General features: G+C 37.0%; 4 protein-coding genes across 5 annotated transcripts; all 4 read right to left on the bottom strand.

Moving 5' to 3' along the window:
- Positions 1 to 6,294: 6,294 nt before the first annotated feature.
- Positions 6,295 to 7,346, bottom strand: LOC119987969 (putative F-box/LRR-repeat protein At4g15060). The gene has a single exon (XM_038832882.1). The coding sequence runs from the start codon at positions 7,147 to 7,149 to the stop codon at positions 6,295 to 6,297; it is 855 nt and encodes a 284-aa protein (XP_038688810.1). The 5' UTR covers positions 7,150 to 7,346.
- Positions 7,347 to 9,017: 1,671 nt separating this feature from the next.
- Positions 9,018 to 12,091, bottom strand: LOC119988445 (putative F-box/FBD/LRR-repeat protein At3g59240). 2 transcript variants are annotated; one of them, XM_038833487.1, is made up of 4 exons: positions 11,909 to 12,091; positions 9,873 to 10,866; positions 9,596 to 9,751; positions 9,018 to 9,507 (listed from the first exon to the last, which is right to left on the bottom strand). In XM_038833487.1, the coding sequence occupies exons 2-4, from the start codon at positions 10,830 to 10,832 to the stop codon at positions 9,223 to 9,225; spliced, it is 1,401 nt and encodes a 466-aa protein (XP_038689415.1). In that variant the 5' UTR covers positions 10,833 to 10,866; positions 11,909 to 12,091; the 3' UTR covers positions 9,018 to 9,222. The 2 variants fall into 2 exon arrangements, with proteins under 2 accessions (XP_038689415.1, XP_038689414.1); XM_038833486.1 differs by having other exon boundaries at positions 11,949 to 12,086.
- A 1,329-nt stretch (positions 12,092 to 13,420) lies between these two features.
- Positions 13,421 to 16,807, bottom strand: LOC119987968 (putative FBD-associated F-box protein At5g56700). The gene is made up of 5 exons (XM_038832881.1): positions 15,540 to 16,807; positions 15,311 to 15,397; positions 14,946 to 15,218; positions 14,864 to 14,901; positions 13,421 to 13,496 (listed from the first exon to the last, which is right to left on the bottom strand). The coding sequence occupies exons 1-5, from the start codon at positions 16,479 to 16,481 to the stop codon at positions 13,421 to 13,423; spliced, it is 1,416 nt and encodes a 471-aa protein (XP_038688809.1). The 5' UTR covers positions 16,482 to 16,807.
- Positions 16,808 to 17,158: 351 nt separating this feature from the next.
- On the bottom strand, positions 17,159 to 19,432 carry LOC119988666 (F-box/FBD/LRR-repeat protein At5g56420-like). Its single transcript, XM_038833789.1, has 4 exons — positions 19,293 to 19,432; positions 18,081 to 19,023; positions 17,788 to 17,976; positions 17,159 to 17,700 (listed from the first exon to the last, which is right to left on the bottom strand). The coding sequence occupies exons 2-4, from the start codon at positions 19,005 to 19,007 to the stop codon at positions 17,347 to 17,349; spliced, it is 1,470 nt and encodes a 489-aa protein (XP_038689717.1). The 5' UTR covers positions 19,008 to 19,023; positions 19,293 to 19,432; the 3' UTR covers positions 17,159 to 17,346.
- Positions 19,433 to 19,721: the final 289 nt, after the last annotated feature.

The raw sequence follows: 19,721 nt of genomic DNA, 5'->3' as shown, positions 1-19,721 counted from the left end.
GAAATGTAAAAAAATTAAGCAAATCCCGAGAGGCTGGCTTTTTTGTCACGGCTTAACCTAATGAGCTCAAGTAACGTAAAAAATTAAGTTCATCAAGCAAAAGCCCACGTTTAAGAAAGCAGGAACATCATCTCAACAATATCCAAATATTCTTGAATTAATAAAATAAATATCAAAGGAAGTGAGGAAGTAACAAAATTGTGTTCACTGGAAAACCACCAAATAACAACAATATATAATCCAAATTCTGCTTACCAACCACAAATGCTGAGTGACACATTCAGCTTAAATGAACTCGGAAATTGTAAAACTAGGAGCACCTTAACATACTCGTAGAATCTGCGATTAAAAGCTTTAAGAAATTACTTTTGATTGTAAATGTCTGAACGACAAACCAAAATTTGACGTACTTTCGATGCTTTTCGTAGTCTAAATAGCTCTTTCTTAAGCTTCTCCTTGTACACACCAACTTGTGTGGCTGTATAGTACTTGGGTACACACACTATCAGTTTATCCACTGCACCGGCTTTCTTGAGCAATATCTCTATTGCATCCACAAATAGCTTCACATTTCCATCAAGTACGTTGACATCAATTTCAACAGTTTTGAGGCGTGACAAGAAACCTGGAGTCACATAATCCGATATCCATTTATCATGCTTACAGGGCAAAGATAGTCCGATACCCTTCAGAACAATGTAGTATTTCATTAGTAATAAGACCAACAAGCGCAGCACAAAGTTATACATGATAGAAAGAATGAGCAGATTTACCGCTTTAAAACGAAGAATCTCAAGATGCGGAGAGCATTGAAGCATCTTCATTAGGGCTTCACAGTTGAGTTCTATGATCCTCCAACTGAATGACAGAGTGGACAAATTATTGAAACAGGGCATATATGGTAGAAGATCTGCCGCAAGATTTAGTTCCTGATTTCAATATAAAAAGAAGCAAAAACAAAAAATAGTCATCACGAATACAAATTTTCATATAAACCTTTCTGACAAATAATGGAAAGAATTTCAACTGCAAGATCAAAGAGAATCAAATACCTCGACAGTGTGACTTGAAAGTAATAGTTGTTTCACATTAGAGATCCCCTTCAAAAGTTTATATAAACGATGGAAAACTATATTACCAGGTCTCCCTACTCGGCCATCTCTATCACGTAATATTTGCGACAACACAAAGAAGACCCTGATTGAAAATTGAATAATCAATTGTAATTAATTCCTTTTTGTATTTGTCTTATTTTCTTGTATGACTAGAAACTAGACACGTCACTTTAGTTTAGTAAGATAGGTGTATATATGTTGTCTTTATTTTCTCCTTCTTGGTAACTTTTGATATACAGTACTGTAAAAGTTCTTTCTTCAATGAAATGCAGATTCTGCACTTGTCTTTCTTTTCCTCACTCATAATTGTCATCAGTCATTCTAAGTTTTACATGGTATCGGAGCTTTGAGGATATTATCATCAAATCCTCAGCGACTACATCATGAGTGAGAAGTCTGAAGATCCTTCCTTGTTAACAACCATCTCTTCATCAGGTTCCAACATCAATCCCATGAATGACCCATCTAACCCGTTGTTCTTGCACCAAGCAGAGAACACAAACTTATCCTTGTCACCCGCCTTACTCACCGAAACTAATTATCATCTTTGGAGCAAGTCAGTGCTTCGTTCTCTTCGTGCAAAGAACAAGATCGGACTTATAGATGGTACGATACCTGTGGCAGAACCGGCTGATCCGAATTTTTTTGCGTGGGATAGATGTAATGGTATGGTTCTCTCTTGGCTCTCAAGCAGCCTTTCTAAAGAAATTGCTACCAGTTCACTTACTGCAATCACTGCAAAGGAACTATGGGATGATTTGAAGGAGAGATTTTCTCACAATAATGGTCCAAGGATTTTTGAAATAAAAAAGGCGATGTCTTCTTTAAAACAAGGGAGTGCAACTGTTAGTGGGTACTATACCCAACTCAAAGCTTTATGGGATGAGCTCTCAATGTATAGACCACTTCCAGATTGTAAGTGTGGCCATCTCAAACAGCTTAATGATTTTCAACATCAAGAGTATGTACTCCAATTTTTGATGGGTTTGAACGAGTCATATTCAGTGGTTCGTGGACAGCTTTTACTCAATGATCCTTTGCCTCCCATCAACAAAGTCTTTGCTCTAGTGTCTCAAGAGGAAAGGCAAAGGACTATTTCACACACTGTTGATGACACCACAGATACCATGGCTATGCAAGTGAGGCAAAATACTTTTAAGCCACTTGAGAGATCCTCACGAGGAGATGGGACTAACAAAAGAGATCGTCCATTCTGCAATTACTGCAAGATTCCGGGACATTTGATAGAAAAATGTTTCAAGCTTCATGGCTATCCTCCTCACTTGCAAAGAAAAAGGGATGAGCCGAGGAACAAAGGCAATGGGCAACCTCATGTCAATGCCATGTCACATACGGCTGGTTCCTCTCCAGATATTGCACCAAACTTGTCCTCTCTTAATTTGTCTGTGGATCAGTGTAATCGCTTGATGTCTCTACTTCAGTCTCATACACAATCTGAGAGTTCAAGCTCGCAAGGTAATAGTCTCACTAGTAACCATCATGTTTCAGGTATGACTCTAGATCATCTTCACTTCATTTCTTCTTCTGTTAAGAATTTCTCAACTCCTCTTTGGATATTAGATTCTGGCGCCACAGATCATGTGGTATGCTCTCATACATATTTCCATTCTTCACCAAAGAATCACAACTCATCTGTGACTTTTCCAAATGGGATCTCCATACCGGTTTCCTCCATCGGAACCATCTATCTTAAACACAATCTTGTTCTGAAAGAAGTTTTACATGTGCCTCAATTCAATTTTAATTTAATCTCCATTCACAAATTAGCCAGAGATAACCACTGTCTTGTCACATTCTCTGATTCTCATTGTTATATGCAGGACCAGAGCGGATTGAGGATGACTGGTTTGGGGACAGAGCATAAAGGTCTTTATGTCCTAAATGCAGGGAGTTTTGAACATTTTGTTAATGCTAGCCAAATCATCAATCAAGAAGCCCGTCTTTGGCATTCCAGGCTAGGTCATCCATCCGCTGAAACTATACAACTTTTGTCCAAGTATAACAATGCTATACATCCATTCTCAGATTTTTGTTCTATTTGTCCTTTGGCAAAACAGCGCCACTTGCCTTTTCCAGTTAGTATGTCTAGGTGTAAAAGTTCTTTTGACTTAATACATCTGGATGTGTGGGGTCCCACCTCTATCACTTCTGTAGACAATTACAAATACTTTCTCACCCTAGTGGATGATCATTCAAGGGCAACTTGGTTGTACCTCATGAAGGCCAAATCAGAGGCTAGTATACATATTAAATCTTTCTTTCATCTGGTTGAAACACAATTTCATACAAAAATCAAAGCTATCCGGTCAGACAATGCGCCAGAATTGCATCTTTCACAATTTTATTCTGAAAAAGGGATCATTCATCAAAAAAGTTGTCCTTACACTCCACAACAAAATGGAGTAGTTGAACGTAAACATCAACATATTCTCAATGTCGCCCGTGCACTTCTTTTTCAGTCAAAACTTCCAAAAATCTACTGGAGTTATTCTGTTCAACATGCCATTTTCCTAATCAATCGCTTACCCACCAAGGTTTTACATGGTAAAACCCCTTTTGAAATCATTTTTCAAACCTCACCCACTTTTTCTTTTTTAAAACCTTTTGGATGCCTTTGTTACGTGTCTACTCCAAAGTCTCAAAGGGGCAAACTTGATTTTCGTGCAAAACCTCACTTGTTCCTAGGTTTTTCTTTTGGTGTTAAAGGTCTTAGGACCCTTGATCTTGATACCCACATGGTACAAATCTCTAGGCATGTGATCTTTCATGAAGAGATTTTTCCATTCCAATCCTCCAAGTCAGACGACTCCATTAATGTTGACACCTCTATTGATTTTGACAACTCTCACTTGTCTCAAGACCCCACTTTTCTACCCTCTTCTGACTTGCGTGCACCATTAGACAACCATTCTTTTCATAATACACACTCTTCCACACTTTCTCCTCCTAGCTTACCCTTAGGCTCTGTTTCCATACCTACACCATCTTGTCCAACTTTTTCTTCTGACACTTCAACCCAAAGCTCCATGCCCCCTACTGACCTTCCGCCTCAAATCATGCACCAACCAGATCTTGTCATCACAAAATCCCATCTCCAACCCATTGAGGGTGGTTCTGTTCGCCAATCCCATCGTGCCACGCGTCCACCTGCATATCTCAAAGATTACGTATATCATAATGCCAAGTCTCAGTCCCCAAGCACGTCTTCCTCAGCATCCGATGGTAACTCCACTGCTCATGATATAAATTCTGTTTTTTCTAACAAGTCTTTCTCACCTTCCCATTTACATTATACCATGATACTGTTGTCTACTAGTGAGCCTCGAACCTATGTAGAGGCTTCTCGTTCTCCAGCTTGGGTCAAGGCGATGGCAGTAGAAATACAAGCCTTACAGGAAAATCAAACTTGGACAGTCACTTCTTTACCACCAGGTCAACGAACTATTGGTTGTCGCTGGGTTTACAAGTTGAAATATAATGCTGATGGGACACTCGAACGACACAAAGCACGCTTGGTCGCCCAAGGATTCACCCAACAAGCTGGCCTGGATTATACTGATACTTTCTCGCCTGTTGTTAAGATTGTCACCATCCGTATGTTTCTTTCATTAGCGACTGCCCATAATTGGACTTTATGCCAATTGGATGTCCAGAACGCTTTCCTACATGGGGATTTGAATGAGACTGTTTATATGAGAGCACCTCCGGGCTCCTCCATTGATCCCAATCCTGTGTGCAAATTGCATAAATCCCTTTACGGTCTCAAGCAAGCCTCTCGTCAGTGGTTTGCCAAGTTCACTGCTGCATTACTTGAATATGGTTTCCACCAGTCTAAGAATGATTATTCTTTCTTTACCTTGAGGACGGCCACACACTTCACGGGGTTACTTGTTTATGTGGATGATATCATTTTGGGAGGCAATGATCTAGCTACTATACAATCTGTCAAAGCTTTTCTCCATCAACGCTTCCATCTTAAGGACCTAGGTGCCCTTAAATTTCTAGGTCTCGAAGTGGCCAGATCCTCTGCCGGCATGCTTCTTTGCCAGCGCAAATATACCTTGGATATTCTCACTGATTCTGGTTTTCTTGGTGCACGCCCTGCTGCAACGCCAATGGAGCAAAATGTCAAGTTTTCTTTGTACTCTGGCACAATTTTGGCAGATCCTTCTTCTTATCGCAGTTTAATTGGAAAGTTGATCTACCTTACCCTGACTCGCCCTGACATATCTTATGCCGTGCAAGTTCTCAGTCAATACATGCAGGCTCCCACTGATGTTCACCTTCAAGCTGTTCATCGTATTTTGCGGTATCTCAAAGGAACACCCAATCACAGTTTATATTTTCCTGTCTCCTGTGATTTTCAACTGCGCGTATACTGTGATTCTGATTGGGCTGGGTGTCCTGATTCTCGTCGTTCAGTCACTGGTTACTGTGTGTTTTTTGGATCTTCTCTTGTTTCCTGGAAATCCAAGAAACAAACTACGATTTCACGATCCTCTGCTGAGGCCGAATATCGCTCTATGGCGTCCACTTGCTGTGAGCTTATTTGGATTCATTCCCTCTTGCAAGATTTTAGGATTCATCACTCTCAACCTGTCACACTCTATTGTGACAATCAAGCTGCTCTTCATATTGCATCTAACCCAGTTTTTCATGAACGTACAAAGCACATTGAGTTAGATTGTCATTTAGTTCGAGATCGAGTTCAGAGTGGATTTCTTCAAACTCTTCATCTATCTACCTCTCAGCAGCTCAGTGACCTCTTGACCAAAGCTCTTGCTCGATCACAATTTCAACACTTACTCTCCAGTTTGAACGTCTTTGATCCCCACCGTTCAACCTGCGGGGGAGTATTACCAGGTCTCCCTACTCGGCCATCTCTATCACGTAATATTTGCGACAACACAAAGAAGACCCTGATTGAAAATTGAATAATCTATTGTAATTAATTCCTTTTTGTATTTGTCTTATTTTCTTGTATGACTAGAAACTAGACACGTCACTTTAGTTTAGTAAGATAGGTGTATATATGTTGTCTTTATTTTCTCCTTCTTGGTAACTTTTGATATACAGTACTGTAAAAGTTCTTTCTTCAATGAAATGCAGATTCTGCACTTGTCTTTCTTTTCCTCACTCATAATTGTCATCAGTCATTCTAAGTTTTACAAACTATACTTGGCAATTCAATCCCCACTTCTCTTAAATGAATCTTTGCCTCATTTAAGGTTGGCGAGTCATATATGCAATAGTCATTTAAGAATTCACCATCATAATCGAAATAACGCAGAGAAGGTGCAAAAATCACGACCTCGCAACCATCCGATGGTTCAGGTTCAGGGTCACACCTTTCATTTTGATCTTCTATTATTTCCAATTTCCATAGCTTAGGAGCACGAAGACCCACACTACACAGATTGGTCCAGACGCTTTCGTCAAAACAGATTGTCTCAAGAACCGGGCAGCCAGAAAAGAATTGTTGAGTAGAGACATCGTCAGTAAATTTGATAAATTTAAAACGTAAATGTTTGAGACTTGAGAGACAAGTTGAAGGAGGAAATTTGAGAATGCAACATATAGTTAGATCCAATCTAGTAAGCGATGCAGAAACATAAAGGGATTCAGGCAATTGAAGAAGACGATCTCTGGCGTCGTCGGTGTTAATTTCTAGCTCTTCAACATTACGCCTTACGACAGCAGTTATCAACCTTCTAATGCAAGGCTCATCACCATCCTTATAACATTCAAGAGTAAATTTTTTTATATCAGAGACATGAAGAGAAATCGCTCGATCAGCAAAGGGTATAACGTTGTCTCTAGCGCTGTCTTCTCTAAATTCGAGATTAGGAATGGATGTCCAAAGATATTCCCATCTTCTGGATAGAACACTTGTTTTCACAGCATCTTTCGTTGGTAGGAAAGAGAGTATGCGTTGAAGAATCACATCTGGTAACTTGCTTATGCTTCTTTTGCTGTTTGATTTACTCTTTTTGTTACTGCTCATTGCATCCATTTTCAGTAGGTAATTTAATCGAACACGCAGAGTGCAATTATCGAGTTGGGAAGGGAAGCCGGTGATTTATATCATGGGTTGCCCGCTTTACTCTGCAATCAAGAATTTGAATGGACGCAGTTCTAGATAAATACGATACACGTACTTTGGCATCTTTTTATCTCCTGAGTTGACGATTCATATTCTGTTTCTCGTGTCGTCAAGGAACTGCACGTAGAAAACGAAGAGTTTATTTTATCTTCTATTAAAAGACGACAATATTTAAACAATGCAAAAGCAGCACTGGCGTCTTTATCTTGCAGTCTCATTAAAGAAACAAAAATGTTAAGAATTTGAATCACCTCTTGATCATTGATTGATGTCAGTGTAGAGGTTCACAAAACTTGATGTACATCAAATATGATTGGTTACAGGATGATTAGGATCCCATTTACTGGGATTCATATCACTTCTATTTAATTAAAAATTTTGTACCTTTATGGGCCTTGAGCCCTTGACCCACCGGGATGTATTTATTACGTTCGTGCTTTAATGAAATTTGTGGAGTGGTGCTACTTAGAGCTGTTCAAAAAAATCGAGTCAAACCGAAGTGACCACCAAATCGACTGATTGGTAGGTTATTGACTTTTTGTTAAACATATGTTAGTGATGACTGACTAAAAAAACCGATAGAATAAAAAAAAAAATCGACCAAACCGTGAATAACTGATCTATTAGTTGGTTAAATTTATGTCAAAAAACCGAAGAAAAAAAAAACCGACCGTGGTCACCCCTAGTGCTACTGCTCCTCACAACAGAAAAGATGAGCTCACTCATGTAATGATTCTACATAATGAACCCATACAACTTGACTGTTAAGATAATACATAAATTCAGTTTCGTTACAATCAACAATTTTTTTTTTTGAAAGAGATGAACCACATCCCGTAGTAACTCCGCAGTTAAATGTGCTTTTGCAAGAGTATTATTGGGATGAGTAACCTCTTAGGAAGACAAACCTGTGCGGACTCAACGTATTTACAGAAACAAAATAAGTCAAAGCGAATAATATTGTTGATGTGTATAGGCTTGAAAATTTTAATATTGACTGAAATTTTTTGAGACAATCGGTTAGCATTTGAAAGAACTAATCACCAACCAGTCTATGTAATATACCAAAATGCAAGGCAAGTCGTTAGTAAACTTAGGGGTGTAACTAAAATTTACCAAAGATTGGGATTGGGCATTAGAGCTAGGGCTATGGCTTAGCATGACCCATCTCAGGTTATATATTTATATTAATACCGAGCTGGGTATACGGAGGTTCGACCATTTGGATCGGGCCTAATTTTCTCAATCGAACCTCATGATTTGATTTCTGAAGAGTGAAGAAGAAAACCAAAATATTAATTTGATAAAAAGACTTTAGGCCGGCTGGTTGAAACCGGCTCGAGGTTCTTAACAGTCAAAATATGTTTAAACAATAAACTAGTTATACTATCATTCTGGGCCATGTCCCCTTTAGTTGTTGGATCGGGGGACTCCACAATTCGGTTAAAATAAAGTCTACAATTTGAGTTCAATGATTTGAGAGGTATGTCACATTACACTACACCATATTTTTATTTTTCTATTTTAAAAATATGTATGACTTCTTTTATATAAATTATAAAATCTAAAGAATTGTAGAGCTCCAAATCCTTAAATGTTGACCAATGCCTTGATGGAACGAGCTCTAGACGATTAGACCTAGGCCAAATCATTCCGTCCGAGGCCCCTCAGGTGACGTTGTTTATATTAATATTATCATTTTTCATCCTCCAAAATCATTAATTTTTTTCCAGGGCCAAGCACAAGATAGAATGAACCACCTGATTACGAGCTCCATATTCAAGATCCGACAACAGAAACTTCCCATAACATACTACCAAAGTCGCAAGTCCATACATTTTACATATACAAGTCCCAAACAAGAAGCTAAAGGAGTTCCTCCAAACTTCAATGCGCTTACAAATTTACAATGACCATAACTAGCCACTCATCACGGGCTTTAGAAGCTGCGACTGACTTTCAGATTAATAACTTGAAAAAAGGTTACATGAGTTCCATTTTAAGAACTTTGGATGCTCTAGGGAGTTCTAGTATCTCTTTACGAATCTTCTCCATCTCGTTGAGGGACCAAGTAGACTCGCGACAATATAAAACTAACTTATTCAAAACCACAACTTTCTCGAGTAATATTGCCACCACATCCTTGTACAGATCCTTATTTCCGTCACATTTGCGGACAATAATGGTTTTTAGGTGTGACAAAAAACATGCAGGCACTGGATCCAATATCCCACTATTTTCATCATACTCTGAAGCAAGGTTGATCCCCTGTAGAATCAAACTATGACGGTCAGTTGAGTTATAATACCAAGAAGTTCAGCAGAACAGTAACAATTATAGAGGTTGGCAAATTTACCTTAGCAAATTTAAGAGTTTCAAGCCGCGGGCAGTGTTGTAGTATCTCTACTAGTGCTTTAGAATCAAGATTAATCAGCTCAGAATTCAATTCCAGAACGAACAGATTACTGAACAAGGGCAGAGAGGCCACAAGATCTACTGCATAATTTAGTACCTAAAGCAGGGGAAAAAAATTGTACAGGGAGAAACAATATATTATATAAACCTTCCTGGGAAATTGAGCAATTGATGGCAAGAACTCTAAACCTGTGTTTGTGACAATAGAAAGCAAATACCTCAATAGCAGCCCTTGCAAGCTTTAGCTTTTTCACGTCAGACAGCCCACTTAAAAGCTTATATAAACGTTTGGCAACTGTTCTTGCTCTTTGATCCCAATTATATATTCCAATCGTGGCATTTTCTAATGGGGAACAGTCATAAAAGAAATAGTGATCTATGAAGTCCCCAAAATAACAGAATTCCTTGAGAGAACTTCCAGATATCATGATTTGGCAATCATCTGATTCATCCCAGGGCTGATTATCCATGCACATATCATGTATGTACAACCCATGGAGGTTAGGACAACAAATACAGACAGCCTTGACATTGGCCCAATCGCATTTGCTTATAGTGAGCTCCTCAAGTAAAGGACAGCCAGAGAACAACTTTTGAGTTGAATGATCATCTGGAAATATGACACCGCAAAGTTTTAAAATCTTTAGACTCGAGAACCAAATTGAAGTAGGCATTTTCAGAGCATCACCAGAGACATGTATACGTAATTCTGTAAGTGACGCACAAGTGAAAAAACAATGACGCAACTCAAAAGGTTTGTTGCAATTCCAGAGAGAAAAAGAGGCAACTCGGACATTATGCCTTGCAACAGCAGAGAACCATCTTCTAATGCGAACTGCATCACCTAGCCCATCACAAGAGAGATGGAATTTATCTATGTTAGAGTCACGAAGAGAAATGGCTCTATCCACAAAATCGATGAACATGGTTCTATTGGCGACATATTCATCAAATCTCAGATTGGATCCATTTTCAGTGAATATTAGTGTAGGAATGGATGTCCAGAGGTATTCCCATCTTTTTGATAGAATACTTGTTCTTACAGCCTCTTTCATCGTAACGAAACAGAGGATGTGTTGGAGAACCACATCAGGTAATTTGCATAAGCTTTTTTCACCCTCAACCACGTCTTGCTCTTCACTAGTTTTCTGCCTTTTTAATTCATTTATTGCAGCCATTTTCAGATTGTTTCTGCTCGTATGTAGAGTTTACCTAGCAAAAGAAGCATTGCCCTTAGGTCTCAATGTATATATGTATAGGTTAATTCAAAACATGATTTCAATAATAAAAATTTAACCAACAGAGGATACTGCACACCCGCACAATATAAGAACTTCAAGCAAGTGATAATTGTCACATGGATTTACTTTCTTGCAGTATCATATATGGTTCTAAGAGAACAAAAAATGAAATGAAGTTCTTTACACCTATAATTTATCATTCATTCCTACATCAGTTTTTTAATGTAAAGAAATCCCATTTGACAAGATGGAAGTTGAAAAGTTAAGAAGTAAAGCAAAAAAAAGAAAGAACTCGGATCCACCTTGCCTATTTTGAAGCATACCTGCCAGTACTTGATGTTTTTTAGCTTTAAGGAGATTAATTTATACGTCACATTGGCTCTAGCAGTGACCCAAAGAACTTACCTTTTAGGATTGTTTACCCTGTCTGTGCTCTAAAAACATGACGAGTAAGACTTGTAACTTATGAGTGTCCACACATTTTCTTGCAGAAACCAGGCTTCGCCTAATGTACATCATTTCCTTTCCTAGATCCTAGTCTCTCTGTTTTCCCACTTGCTTGGCAAAGCACCATCCAATAGATTTCAGATGGCAGAATTTTTATTATCCATCTCATTGGCTTGGCAGCGATAGGCATGGTGGATCCGGAATTCTTTTTTTACTTCTTAATTTCATAGAGAAATAGAAGGCAGCAGACAAAAAATTTCACTTTCATTGCCCAAAAATAAACCTTAAATCTAGACGGATTCAACGAAAACTATTATCGGATTCAAGTCTATATTAAACTGCTCGATAATGTTCTTGACAAAGAATCAATACTAGGAGATACGGTTAGGTACAGTTTTTTTTGTTCTTTTGCATTCATAAAAATATTTAACACACAGGAGTTCCATTTCTAAATAAAAGGGTATCTGATTCTAAATAAACGAGAAACTAATATACGAAATGAGATTTCTTATCACACTGACAATTTGTCAAACACCTCTCATGCGTGTGAGGAAAACACAGTTTACCAAAACAACAGCTGAAAATTTATGTGATCTGGAAGCACACCTTCTAAGAAATGAGAGCACCCGCCCTTTTCGTCGCCGTAATCTGGTGCTGCAACGAGGAAGGGAGAGACTGGGAAAGGAGGAAAGACGTTCTGCGAAGAATTTTTTTGGCGGGAAACATGAAAACGAGTATTGTGGAGCATTATACTGGGGATAGATGACACAGCCAGCATAGGCCCATGGGCTTTCTCTTTACTATTGTCGTGTGAGACCCACTGAATTTTTTCCCCTAATAATTAAAGCCCACTGATAGAAATATTTGATTATTTGTTGGTGGGGTCAGATTCTGGAAACAATGTACGAAAAAAAATATAGCCGACCTATGTAGGAAACTATCTATCCATATTATGGCTCCGTTTGACAGACAATTTGATGAATAGTATATATTGTAACATATATTATAGATAATAAATGATTGTAATAAGTGGTAATAAAAATGGTTTCTGATATACTGGTAGGTGTTTGATGTAACTTTTACTGATAACATATATGATGTTATAATTGTCGTGCAAATTACATGTAGGGATATTATACATTTAAGTTGTAACATATTTAAATAAATTGTAAAAAATTTCTAATAAATAATAATGATATTAAATAAATTAAAGTGTTATAAAACTATATTTTATTAGTTTTATAATAAATATTGTTATAAAATTTTAATCTAATAAATATAATTTATTATTAAATTTATAATGTTTATATTAATAAAAAACTGTTAACTATTGAAAATGTCGAAACATTGTAACAATATTTTTTACATAAAAAAAAAAGAATTATCTTGTCATGCAACGTGGGCCCCGTTTTCAAATTGGAGGGCAAAGGAGTAACTAGCATGTAAAATGATCTTGAAATTGTTGAAATATTGACAATTTCAAAATGACAATATAATTGTCCGAAAAATGCCGAGGATTTTGCACCATAATATTGTTGTTTGGTGGCTCTCTACAATATATATGACTTGTGAACAATATCTGGGGCACCAAACAGACCCTATATATATAAAAGTAGAAACATCTTTCCATTTTTTTCCCTCCCAAACTTTCAACTTCTTAATCCGCGTGTTTAGTTATTATAATGCTTAGTTAATCACATTTTAATCCTTAATTAAAATAGTTGTTTTTAAAAAAAAATTATACACAACAACCTTTATGATTATCTTTATCCTTATAGATAATTTTATCACCTTTTTCAAATTTTAAATATTAGTTAGTAAAGTAATTTTAATATTTATATTGAAAAGTTCAAATTATATCCAAATTCCAACAACTCACAACATCTTTTTAACTAGGATTAAATATAAATACAACATATAAAATTAGAAGACAATTCAATTTTTTGATGTAATCCATTCATTACATTCGTAGATGATATAAACCAACACAACTTTTTTTTTTAAAATTTAACACTAAATTATATTTTTAATTATTATCCTTATCACTCTATCCATTTTTAAATTTAAGAATTTAAGGCTTACATGAGTTCCATTACCACAACATACCCAATATCCATATTCTGCTTAGGAACACCTTTAACATACTTCAAGAAACTGCAATCAAAAGCTTTAGAAATTACTTTTATGGTGTGTTTGGTGCAGGGGTAATGGTTATAAGGGTAATTAAATTTTATGTGTACTTGTATTTGTTATGTTAGTATAATTTTTACTCCTATAATAAATTTTAGTAATTGAGCTTATTTTTTATACATAAAATTTACTAGTGAGGGATCTAGGTAATAAAAAATAATAAGAAGTTTTACTCTAACCTATTATCCACTTAATTAAATCCCGAAAAAACTCCTTCTACGCTTTACGTCTCTCTCGTTGCAACACTTAATCGACGATCTACGCTCTTCTCTCTCGACGATCTGCGCTCGTCTCTCTCGTTGCAACCTAGAAGCTCGATCGACAATCTGCGCTCGTCTCCCTTATCGCTAGCGCCCTCTTCTCTCTTTGAATTCTCAAATCTCTCCCTCGAAACTTCTAGGTATGGCCTGAATTTCTCTCTTCTCTGATAATTTTTTATTTCTATTCTCTTTGCTTTGCTTTTTACCCCCTTCCCTTGTTTATATGTTTTTGCTTTAGGGATTTGGTCAACTTTGTTAAACGACAGAACTTAATATAATGCTTTCTTTCTTTTATGGGGAAGAGGTTTTTGTGGGTTATGCCATACAAAGTTAAGATGATCAATGGTGAAGTCCTTGAGGTGCATAGTTTTCTTTTTTGGCTCTTGTTCCAGTTTATTTTCTTTGATCTACTTTCAAGTATTTTCTGGGTCCTGAATCTGGTTGTTTTCAGGAGAGGAAAGAATTTTGAAATAGAAATAGAAATTGTTGGTCATTAACATTTCTGTTAGGTTGGTTCTTAAAATTGATAGCATAGTTGTTGTTCTGAATGAGATCTCTTTCTAATTAAAAGGAAATTAAATCTGATTCCAGTAAAAGGAACATAAGATTGTAATATAATCAGACATTCCTTATGATATGAAATAATATTCATTAGCTAGTAAACAAAAGAAGCAGATACAGAGTTTAATTTATAGTTTTGTGAAACCATTGATGAGATAGTATGTGTAAAAAAATACGAGAACCCATTGTCAAAACTTAATTTCAAGCCCAATTTCTATAGATTATTCAGCAACTTAACAACTGATTGTCTGTCAAAGGTTACAGCTAAAAGCATCTTATGTATACAACAACTATTTTCAGGAGCTGTTTTTGGTGCCATGCCACAACATATTTGATAAGATAGAGATAGAACTTGAAGTATGCATGATCCTATAAAAGACATCCCAACAGTTTGAAAGAAATTTTCATTCAAATATATCTGTCAAATATCTAATGCTTCATGAATTTTTCTCCTCCTCTCCTCTTGTTGGATTCTTTGGTAAATGTAAACCTGTTTGATCATTCAAATACCTTCTCCTCAAAAAGTTGGCATAATCAGAGCGCACCAACTGGTTCAAAATTCAGAAGAACTGAAAGCAAAGATTTGACAGACTTTTGATGCTTTTGGTAGTTTAAGTAGCTCTTTCTTAAGCTTCTCCTTGTACACACCCACTGTGGCTGCATAGTACTTGGGTACATATACTATCAGTTTGTCCAATACACTGGCTCTCTTGAGCAATATCTCTATTGCATCCACAAATAGCTTCTCATTGCCACCAAATTTGCTGACATCAATTTCAACAGTTTTGAGGCGCGACAAGAAACCTTGAGTCACAGATTCCGATATCCCTTTATAGTTCTTACAATGCAAAGAGAGTTTGATCCCCTAATATTCCAGAACAATGTAGCATCTCATTAGTAATAAGACCAACAAGCGCAGCAAAAGTTATACATGATAGAAAGAATGAGCAGATTTACCGCTTTAAAACACAGATTCTCAAGACGCGGAGAGCATTGAAGCATCTTCATTAGTGCTTCACAGTCTATAGTTCTATGATCCTCTGACTGAATGACAGAGTGGACAAATTATTGAAACATGGCATATATGGTAGAAGATCTGCCGCAAGATTTAGTTCCTGATTTCAATATAAAAAAAAGATAGCAAAGACCAAACATAGTCATGACTAATACAAATCTTCATATAAACCTTTCCTGACAAGTGATGGAAAGAATTTTTATTGCAACATGAAAGAAAAGCAAATACCTCGACAGTGTCACTTGAAAGTGAGAGTTGTTTAACATTAGAGATCCCCTTCAAAAGCTTATATAAACGATAGAAAACTGTTCTCGGCCGTTCATTCCACGCTTTTCTTGAATGAATCTTTGCCTCATTTAAGGTTGGCGAGTCATATATGCAATAGTCATTTAAGAATTCACCATCATAATCGAAATAATGGAGAGAAGGTGCAAAAATCATGAGCTCGCAACCATCTGATGCTTCAAAGTTGGCCCCCTTATCTCCAATTACTTCCAAACTCCATAGCTTAGGAGCACAGATAACCACACTACACAGATTGGTCCACTTGCATTTGTAAAAACAAACTGTCTCAAGAGCCGGGCAGCCTGAAAAGAACTGTTGAGTTGAGACATCGTCTGTAAATGTGATATGCTCAAAAAGTAAATTTTTGAGATTTGAGAGACGGATTGAAGGAGGAAATTTGAGAGTGCAACATATACTTAGATTCAATCTAGTAAGCGATGCAGAAACAAAAAGGCATTGAGGCAATTGAAGAGGTCCTTTTGGGTCTTCGGTGTCAATGTGTAGCTCTTCAACGTTACGCCTTACTACAGCAGCTATCAACCTTTTAATGCAAGGTTCATCACCACTCTTATAACATTCAAGCCAACATTTTTTTATATCAGAGACATGAAGTGCAATCACTCTATCCACGAAGGCTGTAAAGTTGTCACTAGCTCCTCCTATAAATTCGAGATTGGGAATTGATGTCCAGAGATATTCCCATCTTCTCGAAAGAACGCTTGTTTTCACAGCATCTTTCGTTGGGAGGAAAGAGAGTATGCGTTGAAGAATTGCATCCGGTAACTTGCTTATACTTCTTTTGTTACTGCTCCTTGCATCCATTCTCATTAGGTAATTTTATCGAACATTTAGTGTGCAATTATCGACTTTGGAAGGAAAGACGAGAATTTATATCATTGGTGAACCAGTTGAATGCTGCATTCAAGAATATAAATGGACGCAGTTCTAGATAATACAATACAGAAGTACTTTGGCATGACGATTCACATTCTGTTTCTCGAGTCGTAAAGGATATGGACGTAGAAAACGAAGAGTCTATTTAAACAATGCAAAAGCAGCACTGATGTCTCTCTCTTGAGCCCTTCACCCACCAGGATAAATTTATTACTTTGGTGCTTCAATGAAAGTGGTGCAGTGGTTTAGGGTTCACTCATTATATGATTCTACGTAATGAACCCAGATACGTACTTCACTGATTTTTTTATTTTTTTTGGATACAATCAGTTAGCATTTGAAAGAACTGATAACCAGCTAATAAAATCAAAGACACTCTGAATTGATGGAAGAACTGATGCCAAATAATTTCCAACTAATCCACAGCTATAAAGAATTTAATCAGTGTTCAGCATAAACAATCGAGAAACAAAAAATTAGATCATGTTCAGAGATTGAATAACTGAAAGGAAATGGTCCATACATAATAACTACTAATTAGCATCATATCCAACTTCCAAAATGTTGTTAATAACAAAAATGATAATAAACAAGCCATTAGGACTTAGAAGTGAGTGAAATCAACTTCTGTACACCATCATCGGCAAAATGCAGAAACTCTTGATAGAACATGCCAACAGCACTGACATAACCATTTCCAGAGCATTGTCAACAACGTAACATCACCATCTGTTCAAAAAAGGAATGCCAACACAAGAAGCTGAAGGAGTTTTACCAACTTCATGTGCAAGGACATTGACTACCCCTTTCTTGACGAGCTACAAAAACTGCAACTAAAAGTATCTTCATATTGGTTCTCGGTAAGGTCTGGGGTGAATTTGATTTCAACAACTTCGGATGCTCTGGGAAGTCCTAGAAGCTCTTTGTGAACTTTCTCCAACTCCTCTGCCTTCCAGGTACATTCTGAATAACATACCATTAACTTGTCAAGAAATACTGCTCTACTAAGCAATATCTCCATCATCTGCCTATGTAGCTTCTTGGTTGCATAATGTTGATAGATTTCAATCCTTTTGAGGTGCGACAAGAAACATGGCGGTACCGGATCCAATATCAATTCATGGTTTTCGCCATCTGCAGAGAGCTCAACCCCCTAGAATTTAAAGTCATGTAGAATGCTTTAGTACAATACCATAATGCGCAGCACAACATAAAGATCATAGAGATCCAGTAAATTTACCTGACAAAATCGAAGAGCTCCAAGACAAGGAGAGTTTTGGAGTATCTTTAGTAATGCTTTACAACCAAGATTTACCTGCTTCATCATATATCCTATATATCCTACTCGCTCCTCTGACTTCAATGTTAGAATGGACAGATTGTTGAATAACGGCATAAAGGCTAGAATTTCAGCTGCATCATTCAGAACCTAAGGGAAAATGTTGCAGCAAAAAAGAAAAGTGTCATTACTACTTTACCTTTGCATAGACATATACTAATTATTCATTGCAGGTGTGATAGAGAGGCATATACCTGAATGGCCTTATTTGAAAGAACTAGCTCTTTAACATTAAAGACTCCCCTCAAAAGCTCAAATAAGCAGTAGGCAGCAATTTTTGACCCTTGGCCTCTATGATCCATTTGAATTTGCACCTTATCTAACGAGGATGAGTCATATAAGCAATATTCATTTGAAAAAGCACCAGAATACTTGAAGCGCTTGAGACATGTTCCAAATATCATGACCTTACAACTATCTGACAAATTATAAAGGTCGTCATCGATTTCCTTCTCAGTTATGGTCAAGCTGTAAAGCCTGGGACAATGTATAATAACTCTCTTGACTTTAACCCAGCTGCATTTCATCAAACACATCTCCTCAAGCACTGGGCAGCCTGAAAGCAACTTTTGTGCCGATTGATCATCCGAAAATGTTATATCCGCAAGATGTAAACTCTTGAGACTTGAGAAACAAATTGAATGAGGACGTTTCAGTGGGGATGAGATAGATAAATATAATTTTTGGACTGATGCACATGTGAAAAAACAATGCGGAAATTCAAAGACCTTTCTGCAATTAGTTAGGCGAATACTGAAAACTATAACATTCCGCCTTACTGCGACTGTAATCCATCTTCTAAAGCGATCTGCATCACCTAGCACATCACTCATAATAGAGCAGCATTGAATACTACCTTCATGGAGTGCAAGTGCTCGATCCACAAATTCCATGAAGTGGGTTCTATTTACTTTGTATCCATTAAAAACAAAACTCGAAACAGATGTCCAAAGATATTCCCATCTTTTTGACAGAACACTAGTTCTCACGGCATCTTTTGTTGGAAGTAAAGAAAGAATGTGTTGGAGAATGACATCAGGTAATTCGCTTAGGCTTCTCTCACTGTTCACATCTTGCTTTTCACTGGTTTTCATCCTTTTGGGTCCGCTAATTTTGCCCATTTTCAGATAGTGTCCCCTGGCACGAAGATTATACCTATGAGATTTGATATGTCTATAGAAATCCCAAACTCAAAAACAAACCTTAGTATAGACAGATTGGCAGAAACACATGATTCGATCAACATATTACGTTCTATATAAAAATCATACAAATACAAGCAAGCAGCAATTAACGATCAAGAGTTCAATCTGTGGGTGTCATATATCAGTGTTTTGAAACAAAAATAAACGAATGAACGAAATGAGATTTTCAACATCGCTAAGAAAAAGGAACTTGTAACATACCTGACTACAATCGAGAGATTTGTGAACAACCACCCTTTCGCTCTCTCCTAAACTTTTTAATGGGGCTTTGATCAAAAAGGACACTCGAAAAGGCGGGAATGTAAACACGTTTTGGCGGGAAACAAAAAAGTGAAGAGTTCTTGCTTGTCGTTTCCGTTCTGTAGTAGACTAGTAGAGGTCGTATTCTCCTACGAAATTAATCAATTACCACCACAAACGTAAGCCCATGGGCTCTTTTGTTTTAGTGGCAGGCCTTAGCCCAAAAGTATTGTATAAGACAGTAAATTTTAACAGTTATGATAGGGATCCCATGAACTAATATTTCCATATTCTCAAAAGTTGGAATATGTGTTGGGATCTTTTATCATTTTTGAAATTGTAAAGCCCAGTTAATGTTTATTCTCCGCTTGCAGCTCTGCCACTGTCATA

Source organism: Tripterygium wilfordii, chromosome 21 (genome assembly GCF_013401445.1).
Source record: "Tripterygium wilfordii isolate XIE 37 chromosome 21, ASM1340144v1, whole genome shotgun sequence".
Taxonomy (NCBI): Eukaryota; Viridiplantae; Streptophyta; class Magnoliopsida; order Celastrales; family Celastraceae; genus Tripterygium; species Tripterygium wilfordii.
This window is presented reverse-complemented; position numbering and strand designations above follow the sequence as displayed.

Excerpts from the sequence above, each read along its gene's own strand:
- LOC119988445 (XM_038833487.1), bottom strand. The coding sequence starts at position 10,832 with ATGGCTGCAATAAATGAATTAAAAAGGCAGAAAACTAGTGAAGAGCAA. Across the intron at positions 9,752-9,872 it reads TTGCAAGGGCTGCTATTGAG|GTACTAAATTATGCAGTAGA; the intron begins GTATTTGCTTTC and ends CCCCTGCTTTAG. Across the intron at positions 9,508-9,595 it reads AAACTCTTAAATTTGCTAAG|GGGATCAACCTTGCTTCAGA; the intron begins GTAAATTTGCCA and ends TTGATTCTACAG.
- LOC119987969 (XM_038832882.1), bottom strand. The coding sequence starts at position 7,149 with ATGGATGCAATGAGCAGTAACAAAAAGAGTAAATCAAACAGCAAAAGA.
- LOC119987968 (XM_038832881.1), bottom strand. The coding sequence starts at position 16,481 with ATGAGAATGGATGCAAGGAGCAGTAACAAAAGAAGTATAAGCAAGTTA. Across the intron at positions 15,398-15,539 it reads TCCATCACTTGTCAGGAAAG|TCAGAGGATCATAGAACTAT; the intron begins GTTTATATGAAG and ends TCTGTCATTCAG. Across the intron at positions 15,219-15,310 it reads AGAATCTGTGTTTTAAAGCG|GGGATCAAACTCTCTTTGCA; the intron begins GTAAATCTGCTC and ends CTGGAATATTAG.
- LOC119988666 (XM_038833789.1), bottom strand. The coding sequence starts at position 19,007 with ATGGGCAAAATTAGCGGACCCAAAAGGATGAAAACCAGTGAAAAGCAA. Across the intron at positions 17,977-18,080 it reads TTTCAAATAAGGCCATTCAG|GTTCTGAATGATGCAGCTGA; the intron begins GTATATGCCTCT and ends ATTTTCCCTTAG. Across the intron at positions 17,701-17,787 it reads GAGCTCTTCGATTTTGTCAG|GGGGTTGAGCTCTCTGCAGA; the intron begins GTAAATTTACTG and ends TTTAAATTCTAG.